The 25,954-nt window shown below is 44.5% G+C and overlaps 1 protein-coding gene across 1 annotated transcript; it reads left to right on the top strand.

Moving 5' to 3' along the window:
• Positions 1-25,190, top strand: LOC133018417 (ephrin type-A receptor 4-A-like). The gene is made up of 20 exons (XM_061084779.1): positions 1-94; positions 696-763; positions 3,388-3,585; positions 3,721-3,831; positions 4,234-4,588; positions 13,314-13,469; positions 14,128-14,266; positions 14,453-14,652; positions 16,604-16,728; positions 16,871-17,030; positions 17,140-17,251; positions 18,114-18,172; positions 18,401-18,514; positions 18,612-18,797; positions 18,880-18,941; positions 19,034-19,243; positions 19,430-19,606; positions 21,797-21,984; positions 22,205-22,390; positions 24,642-25,190. The coding sequence occupies exons 1-20, from the start codon at positions 1-3 to the stop codon at positions 24,757-24,759; spliced, it is 3,018 nt and encodes a 1,005-aa protein (XP_060940762.1). The 3' UTR covers positions 24,760-25,190.
• Positions 25,191-25,954: the final 764 nt, after the last annotated feature.

Below are 25,954 nucleotides of genomic sequence, written 5' to 3'. Positions count from 1 at the left end.
ATGGCTGCGGAATTATGCCGAATATTTTCCACCTTCCTCTGGATAATTGCACTGGGTTCGTGTTCGAGGACGAGGATTTATCCGCCGAACGAAGGTGAGTTATAGAGGGGGGGGGGTTCCGGAGCTGGTGCCGCGGCGGTGCGCGTCCCAGCCATGATGCGAAGGGAAGATAGAGCATGGGGGTACATCTGCGTAAAAGTTGAACAGCACTTAATTTGGATCTTGGAACGAAACATTGCCCAGTTGTTAAGGCTCCTGGCTGGAGTTGTGTCTTCAGGGAGTTCAGCTGCAGGATCCCTCGGTCTGTCTTTTCTTGGATATGTTCTCTGGACGAGTTACAGCGCGAAGTGTAGTGATGAGTTTAGTTAGGAAGACTTTTAATTATGAGATTTATCAAAAAAAAAATCACTTTTTATTCGTTTCTTTGACCACGAATCCGATTATACGCACCTTTACCAACGTGCCATTTTTGAAATCACGTAGATATTACAGAATAAACATGAAGATAATCAATATAAATAATCTTAAGCTACAGCAAATAAACAGGAGCCAACCAGTTTGTCCCAGTGATCTACTGGGTATCTTGAGGTGTGGTTAACTCCCGAGAATAATACATTTAACTCATCCACACTGTTATGGGAATCAATAATTTGTTATGTTTAATGTGACGCCACCTGTGTGTATGTGCATTTCAGTGACTCTGCTGGATACCAGGACAGTGCCAGGAGAGCTGAAGTGGGCAGCCAGTCCATCAGAGGGAGGGGTGAGTGGGAGCATTTTTCTTCTTTTTTGTATTTTACAGATACTCTGTTTACAGCCTGTTCTCTCTTTGGAGAACACGCCACCTCGTTCTCTCCCTCTCTCAAACACACACTTGGTCTGGAAACTGTAAATAATCATCCCACAGATTTTTGAAATGTGCTGTTGTTCACCGAGCTTAAGTGCTAATATGAGCGTGCTGGCGTTGGGTTTGGCACATGAGAAGGCATGGACCAGCTTGGTGGTGGGTGTGATTTTTTAGAAAGGGATTTTTACTACCATGCATTTGCCAGAATGATTCCTGCAAATATCTTGTTTTTTAATGTCACTGCCTCTCATCTTTTTTGTACTTTTTATTGTTGGCACGTCTATGTGTCCTCTCTCTTCCTCCCTCTGTCCTCTCCTCAGAACGTACCTCACCTCTTTGTTGGTTTGAGAGTTATTGGTGAACTTGACTCGTATTTCTTCAGTCACCGTGCTCTCATTCTCTCACAAGCTGCTTGATTGACGGGGTCTTGGTCTGCACGCACTGAGCTTTAGATTACAGGCCCCCCCACCTTCCGCATCCTTTAGCTCGACGTTCATACACACAAAACATCATTTCTGTATGGTAGGGGCAAGTGCACAGCGTTTTTTGTTTCTTCTCCGACAGCTGTGATTTCTGTCGACTGACAAAGACTCCAGAGGAGACCAGACAAGGAGGCATCAGACCCTATGACAGCATTTCTTCAGCCCTCCACCCCAATACGCACACAAAGACACACACATAATAAACATTCAAAAGCACACACTACACAAAGGCACAACCACGCGCTCATGCCGACACTTATATTCACATCTTGTACATGGAGGAAGACACGGTTACAGAGGAGGCAACTTGGACTGATGCTGGATTATTGAGAGCGATTCCCATGTTGATGAGTTAAGGCATTAAAGCTGTACATTTTCACAAGTGAACCTAATTAGAAATGAAAATGTAGTCCAAAAATCAAACGATTGATACAAAAAACATAAATAATGCATTTAAATTAAAATAATTAAAGGTCAAATTAAGCCACAGCACATCTGTTAATCAATATCATGAAATCGATATATTTGTGAGGAACCGATATCAGTCAGTAATATCAGTCCCTGATGGCGTATCGATCAGGTCTAATTGGACACACACACACACACACACATACACACACACACACACACACACACACACACACACACACACACACACACCCACACACCCACACCACACACACACACACACACACACACACACACACACACACACGCACACACTCTCCTTTCTCTTCCTCCCTCTTTTGGACACGTCGCATTTCTTGTGTATACAACTCTCAGTAGTAGGGAGAGTGCATATTATTATTCAGCGGTAATAAAAAGCCAATTTGGAGTTGAGAGGCCCGGCGGTCATTGGAAGGGTCACAGTACAAGGCAAACAGTCGGCTCTATGGAGATGGATGGTGCAGTGAAGGATGAGCCTGTTCCACTTGTATGAAAATGTGACTGCGAGAACCTTGGGAGTCGCGACAAATCTGAGGCAGCATCCACTGCGGGACGAATGTAAGCCTGCGAGGTTTCAAATGACAGCAGTGAATCAGAGGATGCTCCCCAGCTTCTGAAATGTACTTGAACTTGTTTCTCTGTATTTATGAGGCCAGACAGTGACAAAAAAAAAACACGATGAATCCTCAGCTGTGAGCACGCTTCTTCTGGTCACCGCTTCTGTAAGAGTATTTCTGACAGGGCTTGTGCCTGCAGGGCTGGTGATTAGAGTTTGGTTCAAACTTAGTGTTATGTCATCGATTTTACTTCATGTCACAACTGTTTTGAGTCTTCAAAGATATAACGTCTAACAATTCTTCAGGAAAATTGCTCAAAATGACTAAAATACATATAAATAAATAGACTTGTGTTCTTACATTATCCAAAATTGTTTTTTTGGTTTCACATTTTGATTGCATCCTTCGTATTGGTGACTCGTAATGGATCATTATTATTCATTCATTCGTTTGCTGCATAATGTGAATAAATCTTTAATAGATTACCTCATCAGTGAAGATGATTTAGGCTGCATCAGGTCGATTTTCATTGGCAATGGTGTTGAAGACAACAACTCTGCTGCTTCACGACATCACATCAAACTAGGCCTTTTGTTATTGTTTTGATTGAGAGACCCCTAGCTGCTGAGGTTAATATGTTGTATGTTGTTCTGATCATCTGAAATCTGCAAACTTGAAAAATACATGATTTTCACATTTCCTATTTCACAACATTTGTTTACAGTTTGTTTCCCTCGGAAATTATTTTCTGACGGTATCACTTGAAAGCGTTGCTACTTGGCAGCTGATTATAAGGAAAAGTTGCTCTGAAAATTTAACAACTTTGGCAATCGATTTTTAATGATTAATGATCTCTTTAATGGAGCATCTGTTTCCATGAAGTTTCTCTAAGCTGATTTCCCCTCTGTTGGCATGAACTGAAACCAGCAGGTGCCTGGAAAGTTAGAAATTAAATCCAAATATGTTTAGTGAACACAAAACATGCAAAATGAAGTCACCATATGCCCTGCTGAGTGGAGTAATACAATCCTGAGTGTCTTTGTTTGTTTCTTAGTGGGAAGAAGTGAGCATTATGGACGAGAAGAACATCCCCATCAGAACGTACCAGGTGTGTAACGTCCTAGAACCCAGTCAGAACAACTGGCTCAGGACGGACTGGATCCCGAGGTCCGGGGCCCAGCGGGTCTACGTGGAGGTCAAGTTCACACTGAGAGACTGTAACAGCCTGCCAGGCGTCACCGGCACCTGCAAGGTACAGAGTGATCATCCTGTGTTCCCTCAACTTCCTTTCACTCATTATCATATTAAGAGAAAAGACGAGCACCGAAAATGATTAATTCACCTCAGTCTCTTTTTTGGGGATTTCTCTGTCTCTTTGGTCTTGTAGGAGACTTTCAATCTGTACTACCATGAGTCAAACGAAGACAGGGAGAGCTACATCAAAGAGAGCAGCTTCATTAAGGTCGACACCGTGGCGGCAGACGAGAGCTTCACCCAGGTAACACTAATCAACTCCGTCAGGGCTTGAGCTCTCTATCCTCCCTCCTCCACTCTCCTTAATTTGTTCTTATCCTGATACAATTTAAACCGCCCTGGCACTCGGCTGTAATTTCTTTATTTGTTTCACAAGGGTTTTTATCTTAGACGTCCATTTCACCATCCCAGGGGGGAAGCAGGAAGCGTTACTATCATGACGTCTGGGTTAAGCGTCCTGGGCATTAAATCTTATTTCACCTTAGTAATCAATGCAAGTTTATCCAGACTAGAGCCAACTGCTGAAGATGTGAAGTTTCAGCCGTGGTCCAATTGCAGCTGCCACTTTGGGTTAAACAAGCGGATTGATCGCTGACACAGTTTAGCTCACATCCCGTTCATCGAGCTCCCTTCTGTTTGCATCCAGGTGGACGTGGGCGACCGCATCATGAAGCTGAACACTGAGGTGCGGGACGTAAAGGTCACAACGAGGAAGGGCTTCTACTTGGCCTTTCAGGATGTTGGTGCCTGCATCGCTCTGGTGTCTGTCAGGGTGTTCTTCAAAACCTGCCCGCTCACCATCCGTAACCTGGCGACCTTCCCCGACACCGTCACTGGTGCTGATACGTCCTCCTTAGTGGAGGTCAGGGGGTCGTGTGTCAACCAATCAGAGGAGAGAGATGAGCCCAAAATGTACTGCGGGGCTGATGGAGAGTGGCTCGTCCCTATTGGTGGATGTCTGTGCAGCACCGGATATGAGGAGAAGGGGGGAGCGTGTAAAGGTAAGTGATGCGACAGGAATACTTCACCGTGATTTGCTGTTTGTTGTTGTCTCATCTGGTTTGGTCTCCTGCTCTATACCCTCCACTCCCCTTCAGAATCAGAATCAGAATTCATTTTATTTGCCGAGTATATTTGCACATACAGGAAATCGCCTTGGTGTGGTCGGTGCACTGTACATAAAACAACAATCAGACATTAAACAACAATATAAAACGACAATATATACAGTAAGAGAGTTATGTGCATGTGCAGTGCAGAGATTTCTGGAATAGGTGGTGATCGGGACTTAAAAACAAAAGAAGTTGATGAATGTTCAGATACTTGAGATGTCTCTCTCTCCTCAACACCCATTTGAAGCATGTTGGACACGTGTAGATGTGACCATGTGTCCATTGTACACTTGTCTAGTGTTCTTTAAAGGATCGAATCATCTGAACAAGTTCAACCTGTCCCCACTTCTAAATCCCATGTCAACATGAGTGACAGTCACTTCACAAGCTGCTCACTAATGATGCAAAACATTATTCTGTGGATTATTTTCATCGCCTTCAGAGAATGTGTTCAGAGATTCTGTCTTAAAGGGACATTCCCATGTTACATGCTGGTAATGGCAGGATGTAACCATGCACTGCAGCCCACAACACCACAGTTTATATATCCTATATTTTACTTAAACTGTTTCTTCTAATAAATTAAGGCTGTAAACCAGGGGTGCCCACACTTTATAGGCTTGTGAGCTACTCTTGAAATGACCAGCTCAACAAGATCTACCCCCCCCCCCCGCGCACGTACCCCCTCTTTTTTCTTGCGCCAGGAAACACACTGAAAAATGATTTTAAACGATATTGATAACATATTTTGTATGACATCAATGATTAAATATGCATCCCATAGTTTATATTCCCCTTCTGTTGTTCTAGAGATTTAATTTTACCAATTTTACCAATCACATTATTAAATGTCCCCCTCTGCCCAGCCACAAGCAGTCATATAGATAAAAAGAGAGAGGGGGGGGGGGGGCTACGTATTCTCCACATAGGTTTGAGTGGAGAATACGTAATTTACCCTCCACACCCGACATAGCAAACAGCGGAGAAGTTCTTGAAGATGGATGATATTAAATTAATAATTTAAGTGGAGAAGTACAGTGAGTTGTATGATCCTCAGCACATATGAGACAAAGAAGACACATGTTGGGCTGTGTTGCAGTTAATGTTGGAGCAACAAGTAAGTATATGCTTGAAAAAAATGATTAAATGCCGTTTTTACTGCAGGCTGATAACAGCAAAAGTATGTGATATTATTAGCGCGGCGCTTCAGCGTCCGGTGTGAACAGCAAAGCGCCGGCGCTCTAGGGATTAGCGCGGCGCGCTTCGGCGTCGCTTCCGCATCCGGTTTGAACCCGGCGTGACGAGCAGTCCGCCGCGTTGACGTTCGCAACATCGTCCAGGGCTGGGGGCGTGGCGGTGGCGGCAGGGGCGGCGGCGGCGACAGCAAAAAAAAAAAAAAGTGGGTACGTGCGCCGGAGCGTCCACGTGACTGCCTCTTGTCCAGTCGCGATCGACCCACACTGCCTTCGCGATCGACCGGTCGATCGCGATCGACGTATTGGGAACCCCTGCTGTAAACAGTGTTTCATGCAGTCAGAGTACAAGCTCTCTGGTCTTAGTGTGACATGTGCTGACATAACAACGGCCATCTGGTCAAAACGGTCTTTCTGTCACTTACAAATCTGGCCTGAACTTTACAGTAACAACTATACAAGCTGTTCACACCACTCCCCAACATGCATGTGGCATGGATGACGTGTAATGTTTGGGAGTGACTGTTGCCATTGTGGAGACAACGAAAATGTGCACGTCTGTGTGAGAAAGTGGGGCGAACGTCGGGCAAGAGTCGATGGAGACACTTTTTTACAACTTCACTCCCCCTATTCAGTCGCACACACACAACAGACACACAACATGTTGGCTTGCACAAACACATAGGCAGATGGACAGAGACCAATAGAGAGAGTCGGGGAAAGGAGGGGGACTAACGGATCTGCTCCCCCGGTTTTATTTATGAAGCCTATCCCAGAAGGCTAATTGTATTACAAACAGACCCATAATTCAAAGAGAGGAGGAGAGATGCTGAGAGACAGAAAGACAGAGACAGACATAAAAAGAGGGGTGCCGTTGTGGCCAGTTGGCGTTAAAGAGGGAAGAAAAATCCTTTTTTTTCTTTGCAACAGGAAGAGCAGTTGCCAAAATTTTGAAGTGACAAACGTTCTCAAAAACCTTTACCCCAGATTAACCCGTTTGTTCCCACTGAAAAGAGGAGGAGGTTTGCGGGGTGGTCCCTGAAGCCTGAAAGATGTTCCTCCTCACTTAGATTTAGTAGAGACCCTTGACTCTGTTGAACCTCTAGCAGATGTGAAGTGCCATCTATCTATCTGCTGCTCCCGTCTCCGTCTCCCCGCTCTCGCCGCCTGTCAGGCTGTTGGCCGGGCTCAGCTGCATCAGTGGGAATCCATCAAAGTCTGAATACCGAACGCTGCTCAGCGAAAAACTCTGACCCTGCGGTATTGGATGGTTCATCTTAATGCTTCTCCAAATTTAAGTCTGAATTTTATAGAGGGGGAGAGCAGGGCAAGATGGAGGGAAAAGGCAGATGGATTTGTCAGGAGATTTAGATGTTCTGTGTCTCGTCCCGTCCCAGAGGTCAAAAGGTTTCTGGATATTCTAGACCCTCATGTCTTCATTTTGTCACTATAACAGACAAGTAGACTTAGTTCAAACGTAGCAGGGACAGATACCCCCTGTGATTACAGGCTGCATTGACAAAGTTTCTTAAAGGAATAGTGCCGCATTTTGAAGAACATTCTCAATACAACTAGAGAGATATATACTAAGAGTCCAGGAAGTGACTTCCAACAGCCAGGAAAAAGTAACTCAACAACTTATAATTTTTGCACTTTTATGTTTACGTCTTGAGTCTTGACTTTTTCCCTCATTTTTAGTTTATGCTAAGCTAAAGCTAATCACCCCCTGACTCCAGCTTCACATGTTAACACACGTGAGGATGTTATTTGTCTTCCCATATAATTCTAGTGAAAGGAATAAAATGCATAGATTTCTGTGTTTCTTTAATTTAATTTTAAACCCAAATTATAGCGTACGCTCAAATACTAATCCGGAACCTTTGTACATTCTTCTTCTTCTCTGTTTTAAATGTCCACCTGTTATGCGTAGTACATCTCATAAGTTAGATTCATTGCAGTTTTTAGCTAATTTGTTTAACTTGCAGTTTTTCATTTTTCACCGTCTGCCGTCTGCTGCAGAAATACCTTTTTCATTGTCAGTGTGATCTAACTTCCCCCAAGAGCTGCTGCTGAATTCAGCTGAAACAAGAGTCGACTTAGCCAAAGCGGTGAAATGTGAAAAGTTCATTTTCAGTGTTGACACAGAGTAATGAGGATGGAGAGGATGAGAGGAGAAGCTTTGGAGAGGAAGAAGGGATTAGCTGTTGAATGGGGCGAGAGGGGGATTGAAAGAAGGCCACTGACAGCAGAAGGCATCAATGCCGAGCCGCCCCTCCCCTGCTGGGGGTTCGTCAACCGGTGCAAAGGAGACGAGCGGTGAAACACAAGAGACAGGGAACTCCCCCTCTTCTTTGGACCCCTGGTTAAGACCGAGGTCACGACTGAGCCTGATGAAGACGTCAAAGCTCTGAGTGACAGCCACATACAGACACACACATATGCACAGAGAGGGAGTTTAGCTGCAGAGTGCAGGGTCATGACCGAGGTAGATGAAGACGTCAAAAGTTTGACAGCTGCGATCCGTCTGGGAGGATCGGAAACAAGGTTGGAGAGACAAGAGGCGAGTGGTGGAGAAAGAACAGAGAGAATGTAAAATGTGAACGGTTGGAGAGAGGGAATGACAGAGAAACCTCCTACTTTTTGTCTCAATGTCTCTACAATGGTCTTCTTTTCTCAGATTTTGCTCACGGCCTGGGAGGGTTGGAATGTGTGTGTGTGTGTGTGTGTGTGTGTGTGTGTGTGATTCTGTGTTATCCTCCATCAAGAGAGATTTCACGGTTATGCTTCTTTTTTCCAATGCACCTGCAGAGACTCGTCGGCAGCAGAAAGCGTTTGGACTGAAGGACTGAAAAGAGGAAAGATTGAGAGAGAGAGAGAGGGGCAGAAGCAAAGAGAGCCACACTGAAAGAGAGATGACAGAAAGAGAGAGAGGGAGCAGATGATAGAAAGAGTGCGTAATCGCTGCATTCAGTGCCTCTAATTATTGCAACGCGTCTCTGGACTCAGTAGATGTTGGATTTGAGATTTAGAGTGTGTGTGTGTGTGTGTTTGTGTGTGTGTGTGTATTCTATATCCAATTTTATAAGCAACAAAGACAGTTTGGAGGACTGCCCGGGAATGCCCAGAGAGGAGTTGGGCAAACAGAGAGAGAGTGTGCGTGTGTGTGTGTGTGTGTGTGTGTGTGTGTGTGTGTGTGTGTGTGTGTGTGTGTCTATGTGTGTGTGTGTGTGTGTGGCAGGTGACAAAGCAGCCAAAGACAGTGGAATGGCACAAGTGATTGTCTGTAGTCTGAAGCAAGCCAAACCCAGGTGGGGGTAATAGTTTGCATTCCACCATCACAATCGAGGTATGTGTGTGTGTGTGTGTGTGTGTGTGTGTGTGTGTGTGTGTGTGTGTGTGTGAGAGAGAGAGAGAGAGAGAGCTATTGTCTCCCTCTCCCAGGTTGCTCCTAATGTAGAGGAGGTTTGCCAGCTCCACCAGTCCGTCTGTGGCTCCCTGGCAGCGGAACAACCTCCGCTCTCCGTCTCTCTCCATGTAGCTCTCATTATCCCTCCTTTCTCTTTCTCCGTCTCTTCTCCCTGATCCGCGGTCAGAGGTGGGGGGTGCTGCTGCTGCTGGTGGCGGGGGTGATCGGAGTGTGATGGGGAGCGCGGGGGGGTATTGTTGTCGAGCCCCTTTCACATGCTAATGATTGCTCTGTTGGCTTTGGGCAGGCATACCCACACACACACAAATCCCCACACACACGTCTCTCTTCGAACCACCAGTGTTTTGTGAGTATTTAAATTTAGACAAACTTAAGCCGCGGCTTCCATTGAGAACGTTCCCCAAGGTTTTAAATGCAAACTGACTGTGAGGAGATGGAAGATATGAGATGAATTTTGCAGCGATCTCACACCGGAGGTCGGTTTGATCCTTGAGGGAGGCAGGCCATCCTTTCAATGAAGCCATACAGTAGGGAAAGATAAGAATCCTGTCTTCCCCTCCAGCCTTTCTGCAGGTTTTAATTAACAGGGCTTGACCCCTGTGATTAATAGCGTCCCTCCCTCTCGAGTGACAGTCTATCAATCCGTCCATCCATCCGTCACTCCGTCCCTCCCTCTATCCATCACGGGGACAGGTGGAGCGGTCAGGGGTACTTCCTTCCAACTACACCCCTCTGCAGGGGAGGAACAAGGGATGATGACAGATAACACGGGGTCAAGGAGAATACACACACAAGACACATACAGTGTGCCGGACGAAGATCTTAGTTGGATTCACAATGAGCTGCATTTGCATTTTCGCGAGCAGAAGAATACATATGCAAATGCCGACAACGCTGATAGTAATCAAAGGGCACCTTCCCCTAAGTATCTCTTCCTCGGCCCCCCCCCCAAGTCTCTTTCTCTTCTCGTCTTTATCTCACGCACCTTGTCAGTCTTCTTCTCGCTCTGTCTCTCCTAGTCAACCTTTTCCCTTCCCTTATAGACTCTGCCACTTTCTCTTTGTCTCAAACAACCCAGCAGCTGATAGCAGCGTATTAACTGTCGTGCTAACAGGCAAAACGTGAACATGCCCACACACACACACACACACACACACACACACACACACACACACACACACACACACACACACACACACACACATCTAACCCAGGTTTCACCCTATCTTATCAGTATGTGTGTGTGTTTGTGTCCAGTTTAGCTCAGGCTCCCGCTCGGTGCAGGGTTAATGTCGGGTTAATGACGCCCTCATGAGCTCTTATTCCAGGTCACCAGCACTGCCCCCCCCCAAACCCCTTTCGAAACCAACGCTTAAAGAGACACAAAAGGCTACAGAGAGAACATAGAGAACAGAGACATGAGAGGGCACTGAAGGAAGTTTATGGCTTCAGCACTTGCTTCTTTTCTTTCCTCCTTTCTTTCTCTTCCTTCTTCGTTTTGTCCTCTGTGCTGGGGACAAGGGTGGAGGATTGGGTGGGACAGAGACAAAGGCGGCGTGCTATACCCCCTGGCAGCGTCTTCCACAGTCCCTGTAATCAACCTCTAAATCCTCAGCAGGTCAAATACTTTTCTCCGTGTTTTTAATTCCCTCTGGTTCCCGTCCACGGCTGACTTGACTATTTTGATGACAAGAAGAAAGAAAGGAATGTACCGAACAGCAGGAGAATGATAACAATGTGTTTCTGTCTGATGATATCAGCTGACTGTACGATAAGCCATTCGCCGGATGAAAGCCGCTCTTATCAACTGTAAATGTGTTTATGATTTCCCTGGTTTAGAGTACAGGGTCCACATGTGCGTCTCCTCTGAATCGGTGTCAGTATATCGAGCTGTAAACACTGTGCGCTTGCTTCAAAGCTTTCTGCGGGTTTTTTGACTGTGAGAGGGATCCGTACGGGGATGCACAAAGAGTGAGCAGAGGCACAAAGCCGTGTAAGTGGAGGTCGATGAGGAAGTGCACCAGGGAGCGAATGAGGGAGGTCGTGAAAAAATGTGAAAGGGAGGGCGAGTGAGTGTGTGAAAGAGCAAATCTACGGAGGCGCACGCAGATGGGGCAGGATGGTCGGCCTGAGTAGATTACAGGGGAGACTTCCTCTCCCTCTCATCTACTGATGAGAGTGTCATAAAGCATGCTGACACACACACACACACACACACACACACACACACACACACACATACAGAGATCATTCCCACATTCCTTTCCACTCCCACTGGGATGTCTTCATCCCAGTCGTGAAAGGGTTGTGGGGGGGAAAAAAGAGGGAGCCAGGGAGCCAAAGATGGTGGAATGGAGAAAGGAGAATGAATAGGGAGTGATGATGAAAAAGGTGTTGAAAAGAATGATTGCTGTTGAAACAAATGAAGGATTTCCTCCTGAAATTAAAGAGAGAGAAAAGAGCCAGGCTCTAACCAGGCCCGCTCTGACATCTCCTTTGCTTCACCAGTGGATGTCAAGCAGTATAATTAGGCATTCATTTATTGTATTGTTGCTCCGTCAATGCATGAAGTCCTCCCTCCTCTCCCCCCTGTCTTTCCCTCACCCTCTCTCTTTCTCTGTTTCCCCTCGTTCATATATTTAAATGTCAGTTATATTTGTGTGGGCTGCTGGCGTCGTGGAGTTTCTGATGCGGTCGCTTCTAGTGATTCTTGTTTCTGCGTGTGTGAGTGGGAGCTGATCAGCGAGCGTCCTTTTGTGTGTGTGTGGTTTTTTTTCTTTGCTCATCAAAATCCAAAGATAAAAGAAGTCAAAGTGCCCGCTGCTCCCCGTGCTGTATCGGTGTCTCTCTCCAGATTTCTCTTTATACTTTTTTGTCTGTGGATTCAAATGTTCGAGTGCAAAAAAACCCAAAACAATGCCATCTGCTGAGTAACTTGTAGTCTGGGCTCTCTGAGCGATCATAGGTTGTATCAAGGGTCAGGGGTCAGCTAACCTTAGTCAATGTTGAATACACATTTAGCACCTGTGACCCACATCATGCTGAACTTCAATAAACGTACCAATAATTTAAGATTCAAGAAGTACCTTGTGCAGTGTTTCTTACCAAAGTAAATTACCTGAAAGATGCATTTAATTAATTTTCTTCCACATAAATTATTATGAAAGGAAACAGTTTGCAACATTTTGGATTTTCTATACTCTTTTACCACTTGTAAAACATCATGTCATCTCATATGCTCATTCTTGAATGGTTAGGGTTAACCCTAACAGAGACTGAATAATTGCTTTTTTGTCAGAAAAACGCATATAAATGTAATTTAGTGTGATTGAAAAACAATAACGTGTCAATTTGTCCCTCCATCGAGGAGGTTACGGTTCCAGCTGCATTTGTTTGTACAAAAGCTTCAAAGCCTCAGCCATTGCCATGGTAACCAAACGTCCAAATTAGTTACTGAATGCTGCAAATACTATTATTACATGTGCACCACCATAAAAAACCCACTAGTTCTTGAAATAAATAGCATCCATGTTAAATTGTAGAAGATCTTATTGATAGTTCTGTGTGTCTTGTTACACACTGACACTGGGACAGTGACACCCACATGACCATGTGACAGTGTGACAGTTAAAAACGACTCAAGCCAGAAATGGAACAATTCAAGCATCTGTTACAAATTACAAAATTGCCAAAATGAGCCCAATCTACAAACTGGCAAATCTGTTAATACCTGTACAGCTTAGCCATCTTGCAACTGCTTTGTGCGGCTTTTGTAACATCCTTCAAAATAAACTATTCCATATATCCCCTCTGTCCTCCATTTCTTAAGAGCATACATTGCCTTGAAAATGTCTGGTATAGTGGGCTATACGAAATTAAATGCACTCAAAAGTTAGGAATATTTGTGGGTAATTATCATTGAATCTTTGAATGTCGTTGACCTTTATTAATGGTGCACGGATGAATATTAAAGTGGAGATGTGTCTCTCTGCAGCTTGCTCTGCTGGTTTCTACAAGGCCAAGTCTTCTGATGCAGGATGCTCCAAGTGCCCCCCCCACAGCCACGCGCTCAGAGAAGGCACAACTGTCTGTGACTGCCACTCTGGATTCTACCGTGCCGACAGCGATCCTGCCTCTATGGCCTGCACCCGTAAGTACTCACACACACACACACACACACACACACACACACACACGCTAATAAGATATTGCATAAGTGAAAACAGACAACATGTGTGCATTGCTGGCCAATAAAAGCGAAAGGAGCGCTCATTGTTTTCCATGCTCTCTATCTTTACCAAACAGAGGGAGACACAAACTTGTCTGAATGCCACCTCTGTTTCATGATCCCATTAGTTATGACTAAGCCACCATCTACATCCTGTCTGGGAGTGATAACTAAAGAAACTAAAGAGGAGTGAATAAATGTCGTTCTCCTCTCTCTCTCCCCCATCCCTCCGCCTCTCTCCCTCTCTCTGTGTGTGTGTTGGGTGTGTGTGTGTGTGTGACAGAGCTAGAGACCTCGGTCTGTGTGTCGTAAACTTAATTATGCCTATATACAGCACGTGGTTTCCTTCGCCTGGAAAACATGAACACACGCACACACACACAAAGTGAGAAAGAAATTCCTCTGAAGTAAAACATCCAGCCCATCGAAAACATCTAGGAACTGCATGGTTTTCAGTCTGATCCAATATGTCTTCACTTCAGCCCCGTGCCAACAACTCTCCCTGATGTGTAGTACAGGATGTGCAGTATATGTGGTTAGTTTTATTTAATGCTCAGGTTTTTCCCTGTGTCCTCCTCAGAGCCGCCCTCAGCCCCGCAGCAGCTCATCTCAGTTGTGAATGAGACCTCGGTGGTCTTGGAATGGGCACCCCCCCGTCGGCTGGGAGGAAGGAGCGACACCACCTATAGCCTGGAGTGTCTCATCTGTCAAACAGGGGGCCGCAGTCGTACCTCCGGCAAGGACATCCCCAGGAATCACACCGTCTCCAAGCCTGAGGTTCAGCACAGTGGCCTAGGGATGCAGTCGGACCAGGGCATTGTGGGATCAGAAACCCAGGCAGGGAGGGGCGTCTTCCCGAAACCTGTATCTGATGAATACCCAAGACTCGGCTCTGGCTCCGGCTCTCAGCTCTGCCTTCCCTGTGGCTCCGATGTGCTCTTCTCCCCCGGCCAGACCCGCCTGAAGACCACCAGGGTGGTGGTGACCGAGCTGAGGGCCCACACACACTACACCTTCATCGTCCATGCACGCAACGGGGTCTCCCTGGCCAGCGGTGCAGGGTCCGCCCAGAGTGTGTCCGTCACCGTTACCACCAACCAAGCTGGTGAGAGTGAGGAGTGTAATGAATGAGTTTGTCAGACTGTTGACTGTTGCAGTAAAAATGCGCTTATAGATGTTCTGTCTGTATGTGGGTCAGCACAATGCAATCTGCTGCTCAGTGCACATGGTCCACAAGGGAGCAAGGCCCCATGGGTAATGTTCAAAATTGTGGAAGCATGATACGAGTAAGTCCTATATGTAGTTATATACGAGCATGATAGGGCTGGTGTCCGCTCTAGAACACTGCAGAACACCAACTGCTGATGCATTGTTGTGTTAAAAATAGAAAGTAAATGTATTTGGAATTGATATATTTTACTATTATTTAGACTAAATATATATTTTAATGTTTAAAATCATTGCATGATGCGTCCAGAAAAGATTATAAAGCTTGTACTAAATTACCTCAAAAAAAATCACTGCGAGCAAACAAGAAAATAGAGAGAATACAAATATCTCCCGATGAAAATGTAGTGCCATACACATAGAAGATGCAGACGAAGATGTCTACAGAATTTTGTTGATGAGGTCCAATGCCATTGTTGATGTCCTGTCAACAAAAACACTTTATACGTAATGTCCTGCATGCTGCTCTGAGCACTCGTGTTGTTGTGAACACATTTGAACCGGAGACTCTTCTGCTGCATTGTTCATGTGTGAAAGACAAACTCCAGAGAAAGTATGGACCCAATTGTGTTCACAGTGTCTGGAGGTTCATTTTCTGAAAAGGGCTGAACAGTGATGAGTCCCAGCCGCTCTAACTACAGAATGTTGGTGGCCCTTTTTTTTCCGAGCTTATTAACAGTGAACATATCACGTGTCCAAATCGCACCAAATTCATCACTGCATTAAAACACGTGCCATGTGTGAAGCTGATAAGATGAAGGGTTATATATATATATATATATATGTATAACCAATACATTTGCTTTGGATTTGCATTGATGATACAGTATAATACTTCAATGGATCGTCACAGAATAAAACCAACGTTGAACAAACACAAAGGACACATCCATCATGGAACAGGTAGAGATTATTCCCCATTAGCATCAGCATGTAACACGGCTACAAGACACTTCCCTCGCCCTCTCTCTCAACTGGAAAAGCTTGCTCTTACTATCACTGTCACAGTTGCCATAGTTATTACTCTGTCCTCCTACACTTAACAACCGCTCAATTAATTGTAGGGGTGTTCTCAAGTGGTTGTCAGAAAGCATTCTTGGAAATGTAAATCGCTGACTTAAATACAAACAGACGGGGCTGCCTGAAGTCCTAGAGGAAACTGTTTGACAAATAAAAACCTCAGTGAATCTAACTGTGGGATTTTCCCTGCGTCAGCTCTTGACCAGGGAAGTGTTTGAAAAATCACCCGGGTTTTATGGCGTGTTTCATTTTAGTTGAGAGGGTGTCAGCTGCTCCGTGGCGTTTCCTCACACATGCTCTCCATTAGCTTGCTTTTTTTCTGCGCGCTGTTACATCTCAACTGTCATTGGTTTAAGACTTTATGCTGGCGTTTGAGAAAGTAGCACACCTGCTCGGTTCCGAGTTGTCCCCCCACGGGAAATAACTTGGCTGTGTGTGCACAGCACGAGAGCGTGTCTGGGATGTGTCACGTCCAACCTGCGCCACCATATGGCCCCGGTATCATGTGAACAGCCACAAAGGAGGACAAACTCCATAAAGGCCTGGACAATGGAGGGATGTAAGAGGAGAGAGAGAGTGGAGGATAGGTCTCGTCCCTGTGGAATAGGCAGGAATGGGATTTGGGTCAGCTCTCAGGTGCACAGGGTCAACGGGCCTGTTGACACACAGACAGCGCACATACCTGTGGGCTGTGTGCAGGCCTGTGAAATCATTACAGACGTTATTATCACAGATCATCCAGTATGTCATTATACAAAGTCACTCCATTGTGACTGAATTATCTCTTTCCATCTCTCTCTCCCGCTCAGCTCCCTCTCCGGTGTCATCCATCCTCGTCATCGATGTCACCAGGCACAGTTTGTCGTTGTCGTGGCAACAGCCAGATCGGCCTAACGGGGTCATCCTGGAATACGAGGTCAAGTTCTATGAAAAGGTGAGCTGCCTGCAGGTTAATGCAGCTCGGGCAGCTGTGGGGAATGCCAATATGTGGCCCCGCTGTTTGTGTATCGCTGATGATGGAGATAGATTTCTTGTCAGCGATGAAAAGTGACCCCTCTTTTTTGTCCCCTAATCAGGATCAGAGAGAGAGGTCCTACCGCATAATCAGGACCTTCGCTCGCGGCGTGGACGTCACAGGTCTCAACCCCCTCACGGTGTACGTGTTCCATGTGCGTGCTCGCACGGCCGCCGGGTACGGAGAGTTCAGCGCTCCATTCGAGTTCGCCACCAATTCAGGTATTGTGACAGTAATGTTCAGAACTTGAAGAGCACGCACAAAACTTTTTATTATCATGATGAAGTTCTAACTTTCTGGTTGGTGACTTTTGTGTCCTTCCCCTGTTAGATCCCTTCCCTCTGATTGGAGAAGGAGTTAACTCAGCCTTCCTGCTGCTGTCTGTCAGCGGGGTTGGAATTTTACTGCTGATATCTGCAGCTGTCTTCATCATTAGCCGCAGGTACACACACACATGCACACACACACACACACACACACACACACACACACACACACACACACACACACACACACACACAAATACACACTTAAAAGCATCCTGGAAGGCGTGCTGCCCTATCTGCTTGTTAGGTCGGCTGGAAGTTTCCCATCAGTGCTGCCTCTGCCTTGACTACTGCTTTTGACCACACTGCCTTAATGCACACAAATAACACACACACACACACACACACACACACACACACACACACACACACACAGCTCTCCTAGTTTTGTGCGGCTAAATAATGTGTGTGTGTGTGTGTTACCTGGAGCTTTTAAAGGGGATTAGAGTGGAGACAGTGATAATCCCTTTGTCCCTGACTTGTCATTACTGTCTCTTCACCAGCGCAGCTTGTGTGTCAGCTTCCCCCGGCGTGCACAGTCACGCACAGTAGCTTGTGCGAGTGCATGCATGTGCACAAACACACACACACACACACACGCCTGCTCACCCACAAAGGTGTTTTTGACAGTTTCTTTGTTTAATGGAAAACACCTTTTATCTTGTGCTACCTGAGGCGGCGCCCCTCCTCCCTCTCTGCCTAAAATGCTTTCATCTGCTCGCTCGCTGTCTCTCCCGCAGCCCGTGGCTCTCTGTTCTCATTCATTTCATCGAGGTGAACCCTGGAAAGCCCAATGAATGAATGTGCGCCGCTGCAGGAAAAGAAACCAAATTAAAAGCGACGCGACGCACAGTGAATGTCCCTTTATCAGTTCACCTAACTGTAAAAAACATGAAGTGAAGAGAAAGTGACAGGGATGCTCTTGCTTGTCATTTCTGTCGGTGTGTTTAATGCCCATCATTTCTTATGTCTCATCAGGAGGAGCAAGTACAGCAAAACAAGGCAGGACTCAGAGGAGGAGAAACATCTTAACCCAGGTAGACACACATACACACACACACACACACACACACACACACACACACACTGTCAAAACAACAGAGAGACAGATGGATGCTCTTTTTCTCTCTCGTCTCTCTGCACTTCATATACACACACTGCCAACTACATTTACATAACATATGCAGCCGTTACACAACTCATATTTGTCACCCTCCTCTGCACACCTTCCTCTCCTCCCTCGCTTCCTCCCCTCCGTCTTCCAGGGGTGAAGATCTACGTGGACCCGTTCACCTATGAGGACCCCGATCAGGCCATCCACGAGTTTGCCAAGGAGATTGATGTTAGCAGTATTCACATCGAGAGAGTTATTGGCATGGGTGAGCCTGTTAATATCGCTTGCACATACTCATACAAACCCCCACACATACACATGCCGACTTGGCGCTGACTTTGCTGTTTGCTCTGTGTGTGTAGGAGAGTTTGGGGAGGTGTGCAGCGGCCGGCTGCGTGTGCAGGGAAAGAGGGAGATCTACGTGGCCATCAAGAGTCTGAAGGCGGGCTACACTGACAAACAGAGGAGGGACTTCCTGTCCGAGGCCTCCATCATGGGACAGTTTGACCATCCGAACATCATCAGGCTGGAGGGCGTCATCACCAGATGTGAGTGGTAGTTTTGTGTTGATAATTACTTAATGTGCAGGTTTGAATTCAGCCTAATGTTTCTAACTCTTTACCGCCTTAGGCAAGCCATTGATGATCATCACAGAGTACATGGAGAATGGATCCCTGGATGCCTTTCTTCGCGTAAGCACAGTTTATTATTCTGTCTTTTTCTGTGACGTTATTCCGGTGAACTGAAAATGTAAAGAAATGTCTCTGTCGTGTAAACATTTCAGAAACATGACGGCCAGTTCACGGTGATCCAGCTGGTCGGCATGCTGCGCGGTATCGCCTCCGGTATGAAGTACCTGTCAGACATGAGCTACGTTCACAGAGACCTGGCAGCTCGGAACATCCTGGTCAACAGCAACCTGGTGTGTAAGGTGTCGGACTTTGGCCTGAGTCGGGTTCTGGAGGACGACCCAGAGGCTGCCTACACTACAAGGGTGAGACACACCGAATGAATAAACTTAATTTAATGTGGGCATATGCTGTACATGTTCATTAATTGAATATTTATATGCCATTTGTGTGCTAGTACGTCTTTCATTCAAAAAATGTTGTTTTTAAATGATGGAATCAACAAATTCTCTCAGTCACTGACCCCGTTATGCCTTATGCTGCTGTTGTAGGAGGCCACTGGGACTTACCTTTCCCCTGGAGGGAAGATCCCCATCAGGTGGACGGCCCCAGAGGGGATAGCGTTCAGGAAGTTCACCACAGCCAGCGATGTGTGGAGTTACGGTATCGTCATGTGGGAGGTGGTCTCATATGGAGAGAGACCCTACTGGGACATGAACAACCAGGATGTGAGTAATCTTTATATTGTCCAACCTATGAGACCACTCACCTACAAAAGAATGAGCTCATTTAGTTCCTGAAATGAAATGTTTACCTTAAGGTACGATCAAATGAAAACGCTGGATCACCTCCATTGTTATTACCTCCTCCTGTTTGTTTATTAGTGGGTTTGCATGTTTGTTTGTGATCAAGATTTCACAAAATCTACCGGACGGATGCCACGAAACTTGGTGGACGGATGCAGTTTGGGTCAGAAAAGAGCTCATCAAATGTTTTAGCATTACATTATAGAGCATTTTCACTGACTTCATGGATCATGATGAAACTGATCAAGCACATTTACGGGACAGATGTCTTTGATTGTGTGCAATTTGGTGAGCTTGATTGAATTGAGGGGGACTGTTGGGCCTTGGTGGTGGTTTGCCATTATAGTAATTAATGAAACTACAATGAGTGACCCAAATAACTGCATCAAAAAGGGTTCATTGCTTAAAAAGCACGTGCACACATGAATAATACTTTAAGTAATGAATCTTACACTCTTGATTCTCTGTTGTTGAGACTTGCAATAATTATAAGCAGTGAATTTGATGAGTTAAATATTATCAGAATTGGAAGGGTAGATTATCAAAAAATTATAAAGTCATGTTGATAAGTTTCTTTTCAAGTTTCCTGTCTAAACAACAGTTAATAGCTCTGGATTCAGTGACAAACATTGACATGTCACAGTTCTCCCCTTATTTAATTAAAGTTTCCCTATAAAAAATCTATTTCCTCCCACTTTCTAGAGAAGTCAAATTAGATATTTACTTTTTTACAGTCCCCAAATTGGATTTAAATAAGCATCTTTATCAGATGGATGAATGAAACCGGCTGCCAGTCTTTAGGATATTTATAGAGACGACTTCTGGAGAAAATAAACTGCCCTCTGTGTGACGTTCTGTTTTCTGACCCTGTGTCATTAACCTCTGCAAATTTTGTCTTTAAATCATCCGTACAGCAGAAATATTTTTTTTCCACCAGTCACAGGACATTTTTATTGAAGATAAAAACTTAAACCTTTATACAAAGTTGACAAGTAATGGCTGCTTATAATAATCCCTCAGCGACGCTCAAGCACACTTTATACATTTTAGTAGTGATTCAGTTCTGAAGAGTTTTGGAGAGTTTGAGAGAGAAATGCTGTTTCAAAGTGAATCGGAATCACTTTGCGATCAAAGCTTGTTAAGTTTGAGGAGGTCAAAGAGACCAGTCTGGCATATGGACATTTTCAAACATCATTGATTTCATCTTCTGAGTTTATGCAGTTTCAGAGAAATTTCCTGATGAGACATTTTATCCAGCATATTTTTTATTTATTTTTATATAGCAGCAAATTAGTACGCACTGAGCTGCACTTCACTTTCTCTGTTTGTTTTGATTGACCTCACAACCAACTATACGTCTGTGTCAGCATCTCAGAACCTACATGTAACTCCTCAGGTGGGATCCAGTTACATCCACAGCAGAGTTTTATGTCGTATTTCCATTTTTAGACTGGACCAAAGGTGCATTATTTCTGATTGTGTTATTAATGTTAAGTATGGGCCCATAATGCATTGCACACAAGAGATACAGGAGCTGCTCAAAGCTGCAAATATATAAGAATAAATTACAGATGGCGACGAGACAGCTCTGGAAAGATCTGTGAAAACAAAAAATAATGAAGCTTTTAAAAAATAAATATTATCTCTTCTTTTTATTTATTCAGCGGTTGTGTTTTAAAGCAGTTTTAATGAGCTACTCGTCTTTTCTCATATAAAAACCTCAAAGTGGTTTTGAATTGATTTATTCATATGATAACTGCAAAAAACAGGATACTGTCACAATGTGGTGTGTGTTGTGCAACATTACAATGGGATTGGGAAGAACTGCCATGTCAAATAGAGAAGCACCTGCAAGAGGAAAGCCATGCAAAGCTCAGTTTGTAGTTCAAACCCCCTCAAATAATACACTCTATTGCTAAACATCATCATGTTAGCATTGTCATCATGAGAATGGTGGCACACTAGCATGAGCATTTAGCCCAAAGCACCATGTTGCCCATGTACAACCTCATAAAGCTGTAGTTTCCTTGGTCTTGATTCTAGCTGTGTAACTCTTTCCTTTGGATTCACCTGGATAATAACATCTATCCTCCACCTCTATCTGTCCTGTAGGTGATCAAAGCGATAGAGGAGGGCTACCGGCTGCCTGCTCCCATGGACTGTCCCGTGGTGATGCACCAGCTCATGCTGGACTGTTGGGAGAGAGACCGAGCCGAGCGACCCACCTTCAGCCAGATACTCAACATGCTGGATAAACTCATCCGTAACCCCGGGACTCTGCGTCGGACAGGAGGGGACAGGTGTGTACACGTAGGCACAGACATGTACAGCGGTATGCAGAGACCAATACATGTATAGTTATATAGGGACACTTAAAACTGACTCACACCCTCATCGACATGTTGTCATCCCCCTCGGTTGAAACCTATACTCAACACTATTTCACTTTGATATCACACTTATATTCATAAACTTTGCCTCCACCAACCTGCCTCCTCTCCTCTCTCTCTGCGTTTACAGACCTACACCCTCCATGCTGGAGTCAGGGATGGCTTCAGAGGTGTGTGTGTCAGTGGTGCCCGAGGTGTGTGTGCCGGAGTGGTCGGTATGTGAGTGGCTGCAGACCGCAGGGTTGGAGAGGTACACAGACACACTGGCAGCAGCGGGATACACCAGCATTGACAGTCTTCTGGCTCTCACACACCAGTAAGTGTACCCTCATGTGAGAAATGGATTAAAGTGAGAGTCGTTTTCAAATCATCACATTTCTTGCTGCCAAAAAAGAAACTCAAAACAGAATCTCATTTCTACCTTTGCGCCGCAATCACACTCAAAACCGAAAAACAAAACCAAAGAATTGGCGCAGAATGGATGAAATTAATTTTGTCCTCATTAAAACATTAACACTGCCTGCACTGTAGCATTAAACTACACACAGTAAAGTCCCTTTTCCACCGGTCAAAGACCGACTTTTTTACATCTTGGCAACAACGTGCATCAGGGATTTCTTGTCTCTGGATGTTTAACATGCGACAGTAGCAAGACAAGGGCAATGGGAAAGGAGTCAACAACCTTTTATATGTGGGTTTACCCATGTTAGTAAAACATACACCTTTAGAGATTTGACAGTGGGATATGTAATGGCCTCAATATTCTGACAATGAAAGAGTTATTTATTTGTCATATACTTGTGCTGGGCACACGTGAAGGCAGGCTGATGAGTCAGCCGTCACAGAAATGTGTGAAATATGGTCCCAACCGAACCGTTTTGGACGGACTCACCTTGAAGGAAATTCATGGCATTGCTCTCCGTTGTACTGAGAAACTAAACTGAGAGAGGGAGAAATATTCCAGACACTTCTCTTATCTCCACACACCTGGCCAGAGGCAGGTTGGTTTGTTGGATTGTCAACAACAGAATGTAAAAACAATTCCCACATCAGAAATGTGTGTGTTTGATGAGTCAGTGTTTGATGATCCAGCAGGTTTACAGATTCCACATATAGCTCCTGTATAGTGAGAGTTACCCGCATGCTGAGAAACGTGAGCATCTCCCTGATGTCAAACTTGGATTTATTTGTATTTAATGTATCTTTCAACTGAATGGTGTGATGTAGCTTATTCATTAGTGTCATACAATTCACACTTAAAGACTCGTAAAAGAGCTCTGTACAATACATGGGCAACATATTCCACCACCACAATGAAAAGTGCTCTGAGAAGTGTTATGTGAATGTGCATTGGAACTGTAATCTCATGTTACTCAGCATGCTCAGGGACGTGGTTTCTAATATTTACTTCCTATGTTACCACTCTCTTATATGTGCTTAAATAGATCTGAAAGACAACAGTGGTTTACAGCCATTCAATTCAATTGTATTTATATAGCACCAAATCACCTACATTAAAATCTCAATCTGGAAGTAATTTAGATAGTAAGAGATCTTAAGAGAAACCGCAACAGTTCCCACAATAAACAACAGTGGAGAGAAACAACTCCCTTCTAACAGGAAGAAGCTTGATGGGAAGAACAATGGCAGAACCTATATCAGGCTGTGGGTGCACAGACACCGTGATATTATCGTTATAGCTTAATTGTTATACAGGGTTAGCTATTAATAGAGGAGAGGAGGTTAAACAGTAGTTCAGATGAGTCACTGAGCAGGAACTGAACTCCAGGAAGCCCCTGTATATCTAGGGAAGCATTTAAATCTCTTTGGATCAACATGTCTGCCAAGGAAATGGAATATCAGTTGTGGTTGTTTTGTTACATGAAAATGATGAGGACAAGAAGAACAGAAATATCCCCTTATGGGTGTCTCAGCCAGCCAGTTACTTTACAGGCAACATGGTGATAATGTCTTCTTCTTTTCTCGAGCTATGGTCTTAAGTAAAAGCGCGAAAAGTGTTTCTGCAGAACATTGTGATTTCAAAGGGAAATTGACCTTTGTCACAACTTCAACATTTTATCCAATTAAACATCACGATACGATGAGATATGTTACGATTCGATACATTACATTAGATGCGATATAACACGACATGACACAATAGGACGCAGTCTTGATGGGCCATGTGGACAGCGAAGGCCGAACCAAACTGAGACACGGTCTGGTCTACAGAGGCTTTCCATGATCTGCATCACCAGCTCATACAGCTCTTATTGCTGTTGCCCGAGCAATAGAGCTGAACACAGGTAGTTTGTTTTTTCCCACAGATACCTTGACCTTTGACAACCAATGTATCTATGTATTTGTTTGTGCCAAATGAAGAAATTCCGTGTAGGTGTTTCTTAAATATCACATTCAGGAAAATAAGTAAAACCCCCAAAAACAAAAATCATTATTCCTCCAGCTGTCATCGTTGAGGCATAAAATCCTGCACTGCATCATCCTTTAGGAAAGACAAATCTTAGCTTTATGTGTCTGAATGAGTTTCTTTGTCTTTGCACCCACAGGGAGATGGACAGACTGGGAATAATCACACCATCACACCAGGACAGACTAATTGCCAGTGTGCAACAAGAAATGCTGTCTCAGATGCAGCACATGCAACACACAATGGTTCCCGTCTGAACTGCAGAACGGCTACAGACCTGTTCCGAGAAGAATTTAATTTACCTCATTCATGCACTTTAGAGGGACCTTTCACCAGGGGAAATACAAGGAGTGGATTGAAGTGAAAAAAATCCGAAGTAAGAAGAAGAAAACGAGAAGTGAAAAGCAGCACTTTTGTGAACTTCCATCCTGTGGAGTTTTCTAAAAAAAAAACACAAAAAAAACATGGACACGGCCACAGATAAAATTGAGCTACTGAGAGCTTAGACTGAAGCCTCATCCTCTTATCCAACTCTGTTTTTCATTCTTTTATGATCCGTTTTGTGAAGGCTGATATGTGATGGTGTGCATAAGCAGAATGGCTTCCAACTTTTTATTTCGCTGCTTTGGGCTTGACTTGAATAAAAATGTGTTTCGTGTTTGCTCGTATGTCTGCGTGAGTGTGTGTGTGTGTGTGTGTGTGTGTGTGTGTAGCGTGAAATCCACACAACATGGAAACGCCCTCGTCAAGGCGCCAGCGATCTTTGAATATTCTGAATATGCAAAGTTACCAGAGAGAGAGGGGGAGGAGCCTGACTGAATGTACCATTACAAGCTCTTACCAGTTTCATGCTGGAGGATCCTACTAACAAACGATGTGATTTGCTTGTGTTTTTTTATTCATTTCTTGTTTGACCTGTATGAATTATTTTTCTGTTGGTTTAGTCCTTTAGATTAGTGTGGTCTATCTGTGTCTATGTTCATGTCTCTTGTTTGATGCTGAGAATTAGCTACATGAAGCATTTTGTTTATTTATGGTATTTTTTTAATCTAGTTTGTACATTGTATAATAGATACACTGAGGAGATATTGTAATGATCACCATATTGCATCGCAATAAATGCCAAAATCTATTTATGCAGGGTTTCACTTTCTTTGAACACAACATTTGCATTCTAATGTATTTAATGGACACCATATATTATAATTAGTCCGAGAATCAAGTGGATCTTCGAGGGCTTAATGTTTGTCATTTCTGAGTTTGGCAGAAGAAAATGTCCTCTGTGAAAGTTGGGACTGAGTCAGAGATTGCTGTAACAAGGAAAGCAACTCCAGAAGAACACCCAGTGTGTGTTGTGCATGTGTGTGAGTGTGAAAGAGGACCAACACACAGAGGGAAAGAAGAATAGGAGAGAGAAAAACTGAGGGGAGAAAGCCAGCTTGAATTAAAAGG

The sequence above is a fragment of the Limanda limanda genome, chromosome 13 (genome assembly GCF_963576545.1).
Source record: "Limanda limanda chromosome 13, fLimLim1.1, whole genome shotgun sequence".
NCBI lineage: Eukaryota > Metazoa > Chordata > Actinopteri > Pleuronectiformes > Pleuronectidae > Limanda > Limanda limanda.
The sequence above is the reverse complement of the archived record's forward strand: the minus strand, read 5'-3'. Positions and strand labels throughout refer to the sequence as shown.